This window comes from Vulpes vulpes, chromosome 4 (assembly GCF_048418805.1).
Source record: "Vulpes vulpes isolate BD-2025 chromosome 4, VulVul3, whole genome shotgun sequence".
Classification (NCBI taxonomy): domain Eukaryota; kingdom Metazoa; phylum Chordata; class Mammalia; order Carnivora; family Canidae; genus Vulpes; species Vulpes vulpes.
Genome location: NC_132783.1, coordinates 80607762 through 80621617, shown reverse-complemented (window position 1 = coordinate 80621617; position 13856 = coordinate 80607762). Strand labels below are relative to the sequence as shown.

At 51.3% G+C, this 13856-nt stretch overlaps 1 protein-coding gene across 1 annotated transcript in view; it reads right to left on the bottom strand.

Moving 5' to 3' along the window:
• Nucleotides 1-719: 719 nt before the first annotated feature.
• The window catches only part of COL13A1 (collagen type XIII alpha 1 chain), an 85554-nt gene continuing 72417 nt past the window's right edge, over nucleotides 720-13856 (bottom strand). The window contains exons 31-37 of the mRNA XM_072756217.1: nucleotides 13777-13830; nucleotides 12653-12706; nucleotides 11617-11652; nucleotides 6525-6611; nucleotides 5537-5614; nucleotides 2934-2972; nucleotides 720-1166 (exon numbers count right to left, since the gene is read on the bottom strand). Coding sequence (XP_072612318.1) covers nucleotides 1164-1166; nucleotides 2934-2972; nucleotides 5537-5614; nucleotides 6525-6611; nucleotides 11617-11652; nucleotides 12653-12706; nucleotides 13777-13830 — 351 coding nt within the window. The 3' untranslated portion in view covers nucleotides 720-1163. The remainder of the gene's footprint in view (nucleotides 1167-2933; nucleotides 2973-5536; nucleotides 5615-6524; nucleotides 6612-11616; nucleotides 11653-12652; nucleotides 12707-13776; nucleotides 13831-13856) is intronic.

Genomic DNA, 13856 nt, shown 5'->3' with positions numbered 1-13856 from the left:
ATCACAGGTAGTACTCATGTAGACTTTAAGGCAGGCAATAAAGGTTTCCTGAGACCTTTACTAAGCTGTGTGCTATGAATAGAATTCTATAAGACTCTATTTATTTATTCAAAAAAATTTTTTTTTAAAGATTTTGTGGAGCCCCATTCAGGACTCGATCCCAGGGCCTTAGGATCACAACCTGAGCTAAAGGCAGATGCTCAACCACTGAGCCACCCAGGTGCCCTAAAACCCTATTTATTAAAAAATAACACAACTTCGGATTGTCAATCTGGCCCAGATCTGTGAGTATATTCTGAATACTCTTGTTGGAGTGGAATGGGAATAGAGGCACACTTCTCAGCAGCTAGGGGTGAATGGGCCTTGCAAATTTGCATTAAATGAACAGCCACCAGCAGCAATGGCTGTTACTACCAACTGCCTCTCAAAAGAGAGAAGAACACAACACTGAACGCAGTAACAAATAGCCCTTTGGGATTCTGGAGACCCAGTGGATTTCAGCAGAGCTGAACTGGAACTTGAAATGCTCCAATGGCACCATAATGAACTTGGGATGTGTTACATACAAGAGGCCTTGCTTAAGTGACCCCCCTTCCCTCTGTTGGATCTCACATTTCCATACGTTCCCCTATACCTCTGAGAACCCTTGCTTCTGGGACTTCCTGCTTTCACAAGAAAGAATGTATTTAAAGTAATGATTGATCAGGATCATGAGTTGCCACGTTTCATTTTTTTTTTTTAATTATAAGAGTTTAAAATATTCTTAGACACACCTAGTTGGCAAACACCACTGACGTCCACTTCCCCGTGAGTTCACACATAAGCTAGCCAGCACCTGGGTGCCGGCTGGCCCCCTTTGGCACCAGAACACAATAATTTATTAAGCTTCAATACTTAATAAGTGTGCACAAATATCATGCAAACATATGCCCATACTCACAAACAAAAAGTGTATTAGAGTCGTAGACTTATACAAAACATCTTGTAAACAAAAGGAAAGAGGTTGGCATTTTCTGTACAAAATATGCAGGTTTTTCTTTTTCTTTTTTTTTAATAATCTGTAAGATGCATCATACTTATGGCATTTTCAAAAAGTGAAAACTGTATAAAAATAAATATTCTATGTACAAACACACACACAGGCCAATCCCAGGTTAGAGGCATCACTGCAAAACAAAAACACACAAAACGATGTAGAGTTAGTGTTCATGGGTCTGTGGGTGTCTATTTCCCTTGTGGGAAAGGAGGGTGCTCTTTGCAGGTTTGGGGTGGAGGGCAGCTCTGGATGGGGGAACCACGGCCCCCCGGGGGGAAGATCCTGGTGCTGTCTGCACCCCCAAAGCAGAAAATCATTTTCGCCTTCCTGTCACCCCCTTCTTGGACACTAGAGGGCACCTGCTCCCCATGTGGCCTTTGAAGGTGCCTCTTTTGATGAATTATTGCATCTTCACAGACTGAACCTATGGTGTGAACCAACAGACAGGAGGCTCTCTGGTTGCTGCCCCAAGACACTGTAGCTCTCGATAGTGACTCTTCTTCCCCTCCTAAGTTCAACCACTTCCATCTCCTAACCATCAGCAGCAATTGTGAAGAAGGAAATCTTGGAAACACCTCATTCGATGTGCTTCTTCCCTGTGTCGATGGAGTTTTAACCAGGTCTAGGGGAACCCACCAAGGGGATGAGGCATGGCTGGAGGGGTGGGTTCTCAGGGCGCCATCTCCCTTGAGACTGAGCTTTCCCTTTCTCTGGTCAAGGATGTGTTGGGTACCTGGGCGCGTAGGGACTCCGCCTTGGGCCTCGTGGAGCCATCCTGGTGGCTTCACTACTTTTAACTCAGTCCTGTGAACTGATGAGACTCTGGGCATTTAGCACAGAGGAGCTCTTCGTCTGACTGTTAGTGTGCTCTGCTGTCACTGAGACAGGGCTAGATTAGCTAAGCACAAACTCTTGAACATGCTGGGGTCTCCAGCCCTTTCATGAGGACAAACCAACACCTTGAGACCACGTGGGATTGTGAGCAATCTCAGCGGGAGCAGGGTGGAGGGAGGCCGCAGAGGGAGGGTGAGCAGCACGGCAGCTGCTACCTTTGCTTCGGACCTGACTGGGCTTCTGGATTAGCAAATGATGGCCCTTGTCAAGTTGACACACAAGTCCTACAGCCCAGCCCCTCCTGAGGTCCCACTCAGTCAGAGCCCCCCAAAGCATGTGCTTTGGGGGGCTCTGACTGAGTGGGGTGATTTCATGCGGGGGCAAAGCCCTGTGTTGTCAGCTTTAATAATGGTGAAGCCAGGGGCAAAGAAATGAAACTCACTACTGGTAGGAATTCTGGGACCTCAGGAGAGGCTGGGCTGTAGGACTTGTGTGTGCAAGCATGAAGCTCTGGCAGTTTAAGTTCAAAGGAGAAGGGTAGAGTAAGGGACCGGCCAGTCTCTACGAGGAGGTAGAGAAGCTGTGTGAGGGTACAGGTTAAGCAACACAGATTTCCTACATCTGGATAAATGTCACCATGTGGCTTAATGGCTTCAGTGACCACATATGAACGCTGTGAGAATTGCTACTGGTAACTAATTTTCAAATTAGTTGGTCCAGTAGTCCTTGGAGGAAAGGTGCTGAGCAGATTAACCACATCACGCATAAAGACGTCAGTTGTGTGGCTACATGGAAATTTCATACTCGAGGGTCTGCTGAGGCCTTAAAAGGCATTTTTTAAAAGTTCTCTGAGTGCAGTGTGTGGGATGTCTAATGGGCACCTTTGGGATCGTTCAAGGGGAAGGGTAAGTGGTGATTGTTCCTTTGGGATAGTTTCTTTCTCGACCTATGTCATTTGCAGAGAGGCCCAGGACGGAGATTGCATGTGCTTAATCACACTTGAGAATGGAGCCGCAAGTACACCTGTGCCCCCAAGAAGCCGCAAACCGCTGGGCAGCCTTACCTTGTTCCAACAGCCCTGGACCGGTAAGCCGTCTTCACCCTGCAGTGAGGAAGGAAGGCAGACGGCTCAGACTCTGACATAGCTCCCCAGGCAAGTGGGACGGCGTGGGGTGGGGAGACAAGGGCCACAGATACTGTGGCAGCCGATCAGGACACAGCCCATCTGTTGTCTACTTCTCTGCTCCAGGGCAGAGCCTCGGAAGGGGGGGAAGCAAGCCAGGCGGACTTCCCATTGACTAGGGTCACCTGTAGTTACAATGCAAGGCCAGGAGGGGCTGCCCCAGCCTGTGGGGTCAGCGGGCAGGGTGACCTGAGTGCCCTGTTAAGGACAGCCTTAAGCCCCGCGGGTCTCTGCTCTGGCTGGACTGAACGCCAGGTGCTCTCGGGTAAGATGCTCAGCACTTGGTGGCCTGTCTCTTCCTCTGCAAAACCTGGGGAAGGCATGGCTGTATGAAATGGTCGCTAAGATGCCCCCAGTCTTGGTTGCCTCTCTTCCTTAGCAGTAGGAGGAGGACGTGTAGGCAGGTCCCTTCTGATAATCAATAAGGAGGAAGACGGGACATGAAGGGGCAAGCATCCTCACAGGTATTGCAACGTGGTCCTGAGATACAAAATGGGGAAAATGGAGCTGAACCGGGACAAAGATCTGGTTCTCAGAGTGTGTCTACTCGAATCGTAGCCCAGATTCTAGAACTCACACTCCAGGGCACAGAAAGGATGGACACAGGTTTCAGGGGACCGGAGCCAGTGGTCAGCCCAGAGAAGGTTGAATGGGAGCTCTCTGTGCCCCAGGCCGATTTCATCACCATGGCAGGTGCCTAAACCTCTCACCTGGCATTCTGCAGGCAGCTGGCCCGACCCAGAGGCCGAAGAAGCCTGGTTATCTTGTACTGAGATAGATCCCCCCGCCCCCCAAGTCCACAATAACACAGCGCAGGAGACCGGGAGAAGACCAACAATGAGAAACATGACAGGGACGATATAGACACTTCCACAGCAAAATTAATAGACGAAGGACACATCGATATGGGATGTTACTAGAGAAAACCCCGGTTTGCATGAAGGACCAAATAAAGATGACCTTCATTGTCCCCTCTGGGTCAGGGAGGGTCCGCAGAGGGAGGTGGTACATTCCAGGGCTTCATGAAGACCTTCTGCCCCTTTCCCCAGCCCGCCACGGTGCAGCACTTCACATGGACTCTGGAAGGGAGAGGAGCCTCCGAGGGCCACGGCGGCATTCCCATTGGCACATGATGGTGACAGGGGCACGGAGGGGCGTGAGGCAGGCAGAGGGAGGGTGGGAAAGAGGAGCAGATGGCTGGGGCTGCGGCAAGCAGAACTCATGGAAGGCATGTGGCAGACGGGAGACCTGGCTGGTGGTTAGTGGAGGTGCTTTGGAGGGACCGGGAGTCCTGTGGTTGCATGCTCGGGTTGCATGCTTGGGTTCATCTGGCCGGGAAATGGGGAAGCGGGGTGGCGAGCAGGGATTTCAGAGATGGGGAAACAGAGAGCAAGCTACTCTGCGCTCTTCTTGTGTTGTGTATACTGGTCCTAAAATTCTCTTCATGGAGCTCTGTGGTCATGTCGCAGGGTCACACAGCATAGTTTCTCATAATTTGCCCTCTTGTCTTTAGAGAGAATTCCCATGTGACCCTGGGGCAGGATGTGGGACCCGGAGTCCTCATCTGGGGACATGCATGGAGAGGGTTCCTAAGTGCCTCCCCATCTCCTCCCTTCTTTTCCTCAATGACACCCCCAACCTTTCTATTCTCTTCCAGACTTGCCAGTGGTGAACCATTTAAAGATGAAAGGAAGGGAAACCAAGGGAGGATCTTCTAGTGTCTTCCAGGGTTTCAGCAAAAGGGATGAACCCTTTAGCATCTAAAAATCCTGATCTTGGACCATCCCCTGGTTCTGGGGGTATCACTGGGGCAGCGACCCCAGACCCAGCCTGGAAGAACAGGCAGGGTGGCCCCATCCCCTACTTCAGTTCTAGAACTTCTCAGTCCACCTGTGTTTATGAATATGCCCGTCTGTCCTGTGCCACCTCCTGAGAGATGGTGGAGCGGGAAGGGGGGTGTGACCGGCTCAGGCATCTCATTCAAGGGTTTTGCCAGGTGCTCAGCTGATGCTTGCCGAACCAACCGCAGTGTGTGAAGGAAGAGAAGTCACAGTTGCTAAGAACCTGTCCAGAGAATCCGCTTCCCTAGGTTTCTTTCTGGGGGCAGGTTTGGCTGGAAGCAGCTGTGAAAGGAGCTAATATTCCATTATATATATAATGTGATGTATATCACATCCTCTTTATCAGATGCAGCCAAAGCTGGCTTTGGGGTCGAGTAGGATGGCTTGCATTCAGAGGATGTGCTTTCCAAGCAGCTGCAGGAAGAAGCCAAGAAACCATCCTGGCAAACTTTGCATGCTCAAGGGGGCATGGCGGGAGCCCTGGAGGACCAGCCAGGGCAGGGTGACCCTTAGAGAAAAGGGGCAGGAGGCGTGCGGTGATGGTGGGGGTGGGGGTGGGCGTCCGGGGAGACATGCAGGCAAGAACCACACACGTGGGGAAGCCTGAATCGGCCATGCAGGCAGGGGATGGTGATGCCATACCAATGGGCATGGGGCATCCAGTCCGTCCAGCCCTGGTAACCCCGGCTCCCCTTTCTCTCCTTTAAAACCTCGGTGTCCCTGTTCACAAAACCAACCACGATGATTATTTAGGTCAAGGCTGGCCAGCTCCGACTGTGGAGTGGAGAGGCCTAAGTCCTACCCCAGCCAGGATGCAGGACCCTGCAAGTATCTACAAGTAGGGCCCAAATCTCAACTGATTCCCAGTTTCCAAACTCAGCTTTTGTGCATTCTTTGGCTTCCTCACGAGCTGAGCTTTGGAACATGTACAACCAGCCCCCTCTCCGTTTAAAGATTCACTTGGAATAATCACAGATGAACTTCAAATTTAGTGCATCATAATTTGCAGAACCTTCAAATGGATTGTGAAGGCAGTTGAGAAGCCCAGCTCATGAGCCCCAGATCATTCCTAATAAGCATGTTTGGGGGTGCTTCCTGGGGGGTAGTCCATCTACTGACTTTGGTCTGCTGGCTAGTGGGCATTGGGAGGCCGTATATTAAAGGCCTCTTTTCTGGCCTTGTTCTACCCCAGGGGCATAGATGGACACCCAGGTCCGAGTGTCCTGCATCCTGACAGAAGATTCCGACAGCTTGAACTGTTGGCCACAGAGGTGGTCACAAAACGAAGAAGGCAAATGTTTGGCTCACAAATGCTACGCTGGCTTCCAAAGCCATTCTGGAGCAAAGAGTTGAAGCCTGCTCCAAAATCCCTTTCCTTGGGGAGAAAGTTCTTATTTCCATACACCAATTGTTCTGCATCTTCAAAGGAAAGGGATTTAGCCAGAATGACTTGCAGCTGTGGTTGGAGGGTACCACCAACAGTGCAGATTCTCCTTGGCCAAGTGAACAGACTTGGTAGCATCAGTGTAGACAGTCACTGGTCGTCTTAGCTTATTTGCCTTCTTAGTTTCCAACTTGCAAACCTCAAGGAAGAACACCAGAACAATGCAAGTGATAAATGAAGACATACCAACGGGCAGGGGGCATCTAATCCAGGCGCTCCTTGGTCTCCCTTATCCCCTTTGGGCCCTCTAGAGCCTTTCTTCCCCCTCTCCCCCTGCAAATAATGGTTTAGTCCGAGAGAAAAAAAATAACATCAAAACTTTAGGATCATTCATGTGTTATGGTTAGAAACAGAAAAAGGAAAAAAAAAAATAGCATCTCTTAATTAGGATATTCTTCCCAATTGGATTTGAGGCCAGCACCCCTCCCCATCTCTCTAGAAACTGGGAACTTTGGCTAAAGCTGGTGGGGGCGGGGAGAAGAGGAAATCAGACCTGGGGGTTCAGAGCTGGAAGGGGAGGGAAATGCAGTGGAAGTTATTTGGGGCCAGTTTTGCTTATTTGGAGCCCAAAGTGGGCCTGTGATCAACAGAGGGACCGATTTCCTTCTCTTGGAAGGATTCATTTTTGAAAGACTTTGAACTGACAACTTTTGTCCCAATAGGTTTTCTTCTCTTTGATATTCTATTAGGAGGCAAGATCATTTTATTTAGAGCTGTGGTGTGTGTGTGTGTGTGTGTGAACACGGTCCATGTGAATGTGTGCACATACACGTCTGCACGTATGGGTGTGTGATTGTGTGCTTGGGCAGGTGTCTACAAGTGTATGCATGTGCATGAGTGTACAAGTGTATACATGTACGTGTGTGTCCAGGGCTCCTGGGTGACCCCTGGCTCTCAATCAGGTCCTCTCATCGTATGTGTGTCTCTGGTCCACCCTGCTCTGAATCCGAGGCAGCTATTTGTATATAGAGAAGCTGGTTCAAGGAACTCTTCTGTTTCTGAGAAACTTGGTAAGCATCATCTTTCTAAATCGAACCCCATTTTGTACGTGTCAGGATCACTCTCTATTTCAAGAAGGGCTGTGGGGAAGTGTTCGTGATGAATTTGAGTTTGGATTTTCATGTTGGGTCTCCTTGTAAAGGGGCCAAATGTGCCCATGGGGTGTCTTCTTGGGAACGGTTCTCCTCTACTACAGGAGGCTGACTGTCTAATGTTGGGGGGTTCCTCGTGCTACTCGAGGTGGACGAGGCCTTGAAGGCAGGTGGCACAGTGATCAGAAGAAAGCCTTGGAGCCAGAGCGGGTCCTGTCTCTTACCAGCAGTGTGTCTTTGGGAAGTTACTAAACCTGAGCCTTATTTTCTTCACCTGTAGAACGTGGATAATAACACCTGCCTCAAAACTTTGTTGTGATGTCTTTGTGCACGTTAAGGACTTACTAGTGGCATAGAGTATGTGCTCGTAATGAGAGCTGCTTCATGATGATTACAGTAGTGACGACTACTTCTCACGAGCCAGTGCTGGAGCGAGGCTGCCGCCAGCCGTATGACCTGGCATGTCTACAGTGTTCCCGTAGTGGAAGGCTGCACAGTTCCTGAGGGGGAGGCCAAGGACAAGAATATTTTTTATGTTTCTCTGAATCTTTGGAAACTCCTCAAATGTCTTGATTCCAGAGGTTTTCTGTAATTGCCAGTGGCTTGTTCTGAGTGAATTTTCTAAAGTGCAAATGCTGACTTGGAAAATGATGCATTCAAGAGGAAATGTGTATATGCGTATTAGGTGTGAGGCTCTGAGCAACACCCACCAAGGGGAACGTGATGGCATGAATAGCCTCCGAGTAGGTGGGCCAGCAAAACCCCTAGCTGTTGGGCTGGGAAGCCCCATGTAGACCTTCCTAGCAATGTGGTCCCTCGTTCTCCTGGGTCAAGCCAGTGTAGGAGTGAACACAGCTTTCCACGTCCAGAGGGTGGGCAAGGATCCTGAGCAAGGAATTGGTGGAGATGAGGTTTCAGGTCCCGGATGATTTGCCTATGGGCAACAGAGGGGAGGTGGTGGTCCTGACTTTCAGGGTGGGTAGCTGGCACCATGGGCCCATGTTCTAAGGGCCCAGGAAGTGGCTCTAAAGTGGGGGTCCTAGCTTCACCTACATCCTCCCTACCTCCCAGCCCCAAAGAGTGGCATGAAAGAGGCCCTGCAGAGAGGGGTTCTAGGTAGGGAAAGGGCAGATGAAAGTCAAGCAGCAGAGGTTTCTTTAAAAAATAGAGATATATTGATTTTAAGTTGAAGCTGGGAGAGTGGAGGGGGAAGATGGGAGGCTTGGGGTCTGGCAGTGGGGTGAGTGCATCTGCAGGGAGAAGTATTGAAGGAGTGAAGGAAGGAAGAGTCCGGCCTCGGCCAAAGGAGATAACGGAGGAGGAGAGGTAAGGAGGCCATGGGGGCCTGGCTGAGCAGGCGACTCATACATGCACCCCATGCACAGGCACCCCAGACAAGGCGTCTCACAGAGTGACAGCAACCGCCTTGCATGCATGCAGACCTTCCAGTTGGCTGGCTTGCAGGCAGCTCCACCGCTGCACCCTAACTTCCCGATACCATGTGCCAAATTCATGCCACCCTTTATTTTTTTCCCTCCCCCTTCCCCTTTTTAAAAGTAGGCTCCGTGCTTGAACTCACGACCTCGAGATCGAGACCTGAGCTGAGATCAAGAGTCTGACGCTTAACCCACTGGGCCCCCCAGGAGCCCAGGGCCATCCTTTATCGTGTGATGAACTTTTTTATCCTAAACATGGCTGCCGGGCCAAAATCCCAGGGCTGTTAGGGGTCAGAGTGTCCCTTGTGATAAGGACAGGACATTCTTTCCACTGCTGTGTGTATCCTCTTAGAAAAACGGCCTGTTTGGAGCTCTGGGCCTTGTGGGCTACTACAAGGACCTTCTTCCTTTCATGTCCCGCCTTCTGTTGTCTGGTGGGACACAGAGAAGGGTCATTTTGAGATGGTGTCCCCATTCACTGTAAGATGGAGCAATGGGCTTGTGGTGCACCCACCAGGGCCTCTCTGACGATGACAACAACAGGCCCAGGTGTGACACCTGGTGAAGTATGAGAGCTGTCTCAGGCAGCCACCTTCTCACACATGGTGGTGGGTGGGGTTGGGGATTGGGACACCTGCAGCTTTGCCTTCACAAGTCACAGTGAGGCTTCTACCTAGAATGGCATCTAAGCCCTTCTGGTCTTCTCCCTTGACCAAAGTGTCATGAGCTTCCAGGCCTCAGGAAAATGACCTGTCCATGGCAAAGCGCTGACTGCGCTTTGGAACTTCCTTTGTCGGGAAGGCTTTATTACTAAGCCGTCGCATCTCCCTGCAAAAGGTCTGTTAGGGCCAGCGGTATAAAGAGGTCTAAGGAGGCGAGATGCAGGATGGGGGGGGTCTTCCAGGACATTCTAACAACTAGAGAGTCAGATCTCTTAGTGGAGGACACAAACTGTTCCTTGGTTCGGAAACCTGCTCTTTGGAGTAAGTCAATTATTCTTTATGGCTTACTCGAAAGTAGGTTCATGCAACTTGACTGTTTTCTGGACTTGAGTTTTACTAAGTGACATATTGGCCAATTTATAGTGGGGCGGGGGAAGGGTTGTAAAACTTCCTTAGGAAGGAGATGTGGAGAAGCAGCATTCTTCCACTGATTCCCGGGACCTTACTGGCTTATTTCATAACCCCAGATGCCTACCTCAGTGCCTCCAGGCCCCTGCCACCCCTCCACCTGTGACAAGGGCATTTGCCTGCCCTGCCTCCACCTCTAGGGCAACGTGATCACTGCCACCCAAGGACTAGTTTCTCAGCTTTCCAATGACTCTCTGCCATAAGCCAACTGAAAAAGTCTTAAGAAATAGTTTAAAAGTATTAATTGAATGTGATAAAGACAACCAGAACACTTTAGAAATAGATTAGAAAAGAGATTAGTATGCCAGTTAAGAGGTGGAATGATCAATTTTTTTTAGTGGCCTCAATTCTTTGATGGCACAGTAAGGAAGGTGGGCTTCCTAGCCTGCCTTCCTAGCCAGCACCTTCCTGGAAATAGGTCTGACAATTCCGGTGGTTTCTAGACTTGGTGTTCCATGGAAAGTTTGGGAGGGGTCACTCTGCCTGCTTCTTATTTATAGAATATATGGAACGTATTGAGTTACTTTCCACCAGCTGCCAAAAAAGGAGAATTTAGGGATATAAAAGAGTTCAATAAATATCTTAAATGGAAAAGCCTAGAATTGGTGCAAGATATAAGCATACAGATTCTGGCACTTTCTATTCATGATCATGGCTATCAGTGTTCAAAGATCATCTGGAAGACCTGGGATCTAGGAGCCACTTGCTCTGCCTCTAATGCTCTGTGTGAGCTCAGTATATTTTGTCGTGGTTCTGGCCTGCCTCTCCATCTGGTCTTCCACTTGTTCTCTTCTCCCTCTAAGACCCCGGGACACCATGACCTGCTAGTAGATGCACTGGGGTGTCTAGGCACTGTGGGTCACACTCTGGGGACCACTGTGATGAAGCAGCAGATGAGACATTCTGTGAACCGACCCACAGCTCATCTCTTGGTCAAATGCAGTTAAAAGGTCCCTGCAGGGCCCAGATGTGGCATGTGTCATATACATGGCGTGTGTCACATCCTACCACGTGGCCATGGGTGCTGTGGACATTCAACAGCTGTGTCCTGGTGATGACAGCAGAAATCAAAGGGACAGCCAAGGACCTCAGAAGGTGCAATTCATTTCATGGTCCCGCGGACCCTTTCCAAGAGAAATGAGGGCTGTGACACTTTTTTAAAGGGTTGGCTGCTTACAACAGCTGTCTGCTTGTGCTTGGAACCGGAATTTATTTCTCTCTCACCAGTGGCCTGGGCTGCCTGGCGAAATGAAGTCTCAGAAGGCTACGACTAGGCAATGAGGGGTCTAAAAAAATACCATTCAGGGATCCATTAGCAGGGCACTGTAGAGAGAGTGGGCACGTGACTCCCGTTGCTGGATGGCAACGCTAATCTGATGGCCACCATGGGATTTGATCTCCGCTTGTCATGTGGAAAAATCCATGCTTCCATTTCAGGATTAGGCCCCGGGCTGCCTGCACGCTACAGAGTAAGCTCCTCACTATAAAACCTTGTAATTTAGGATGATTTACCAGGAAGAAGTGTATTTGCCAATGTTGGGTCAGGAATCCCCAATTGATCATTCCACCACATCATGAAGGCATTAGTAAGCAAAGCCAAAGTGCAAGGGCTCAGACTCACCCGGTTTCCTTTGTCCCCGGGTGGTCCGTGTAAACCCTGCAATAAATCCCAGAAATGAAGACACATCAATGAGGAAAGACAGGATGGCCGTCCAGGCCTTCCTTCCAGGCTCATAAGGTCTTCACCGATGCCTAATTCTCCAGAGACAGGCTTCGATATCCCCATTGTACTGAAGGGGGACAAAGGGACTTGACCTCAAGACACATCTGGGCTTTGCCCAGAACATGGTTCTGGTTTTCTTGGTCTGCAGCCAAGGCCCTGGACCGCAACCCTGTTCTAGCTCACGGATGCCAGTGAGCAGCAGGTGCGGAGGACGTGGTCTGGGTGCAGAAAAGTCTCCTGCCAGAAGAGGTGTTTGCGTGGCTCTCCCACCAGGCTCTTGCTAGAAAAGTAACCCCAAAGCTGCTCATACCCTCTTTGCAAGGTACGGGCTATTCTCCCTGTCTTCTGCTAGGGGAATGGCACAAGGCAAAGACTGGCCTGGGTTGGCTGGGGCAAAGCTGCTTGGGCAGCCAAGCATGGGACTGGTGAACAGATGTACAACCTCCAAGTGGGTGGGAGACAAAGGTCTTGGCTCTCTTAGGCCATCAGCTTTTATAACAACACAACAGAAAGTCTGCTGTAACTGGGAGGCAGTGTCTTGGGAAGGCTTCCCCTCTCATGAAACATGTCCTTCTTGCCTTATAATGATCTGGATTTCCTTCTGCATCTCCTCGATGGCAGGGGCCATAGCACATTCATCTGTGTGACCCCCACTGTGGTGGGAGGGGCCCATATGCCTCTGCTACGTCAGATGGTCCGCATGGCTAAGGACCCGGTACCCCAAGGGGACCATGTGTCCTGAGGTTTGCCTCAGGCAGTGCCCAGCAGGGAAGCCCCACCACCAGTTGGCTGTTGGCAGCTACCTTTGTCCTGGGGATCAGCATTCTCACTTGGCTCTGGATGTTTGCTCCAGGCTCTGGGTATTCTGTTTTGACAGGGTTTCTGGGGGGCGGGGGGATAGGTGGAGAGAAAGCTCCAGTCGCATGGCACTTACAGGAAGCCCAGCTGCTCCTGTTGGTCCTGTCATCCCAAGGTCACCTTTGCTGCCCTGAAACAGGAGAAAGAAACCCATGAGGCCTCCCTGACGTGGTTACCACCTCTCACCCACCGTTGTCTGTTTTTGTACGAAGCCCCGGGAAAGCTCTCTGGTCCCTCCAAAGAGCCCTCTATGATGCAAGGGCTCAGCAGAGGGTGTGGCTGGTGTGGGCGCCACCATGTCAAGGCGGCCAGGAGGCCCCTCACCCTCCCTCCACCAAGGCCCTCTGGAAAGACAGGACAGTGCCCCGAAGGTACGAGCTGGCCTCAAGCAGGAGCAGAGCGGGAGACAAGGAGCAGGAAATGAGCAGGGACAGGGACCGTGGGGACGAGAGCAAGAGAACTTCGTTGAAGCACAACTGTCCCCCCTGAAAGCAGCCATCCTGGTCCCCAAAGTGGCTGTCATCTTAGGGAGGGAAGCCCGTGCCCCTCTTCAGGAGCTCCCTAGCACCCATCCCGCAGGGGTGTGGGCTGTGAGCCAGGGGGTCAGGGGCTCCCCTGAGGCAGAGAGCTTGACATGTGCCCCGAAGAGGTCCAGCGCCCCCAGCAGCCCTCTGATGGTCTATGTCCCAAACGTGTGGAAACCGAGGTCTGGCTGGGAAGAGTGGACCCGGATGGGACAGGAAGCTCTCCTCCTTCACTGAGCCAGGCCCCCACCAGCATCGCACACACACATTCACTCCCTGGGCTGCTGCCGTGGGACATGGCCTAACACCCTGGCCTCCCGACTTCTCGATGATGCCAGGATTTTCCTACACTACGGTCACTGCATTCTATGCTGCCTCCCTAAATCGTCGCAAGGCTTAGGTGTGTCTGCCCCCAGTAGCGCCTGGGGCCTGGCCAGCCTGAGCCAGGCGACCAGGAGCTGAGCACAAGAAGTCTTCTGTCTGTCTGCTCATAGCGATAGAGCGAGCACCCCAGGCGGCCAGGTCCCCCACAGGCTGCTGTGAGGGTCACCAGGAGAGGACACGGATGGAGCACTGGCTTATTTAGGGGGAACGGGTTGGGGCTGAGGGCCTTCGGCTGGGCCGGGGCCCCGGCCCTGCTCCGGGTGTGCAGGCTCCTTGGTGACCGAGCACTCACCCTCTCGCCCTTTGGTCCCGCTGGGCCTGGAACTCCGATTGGTCCTGGAGTACCCTGGGGAGGTGAAAGAAAGCAGAGGT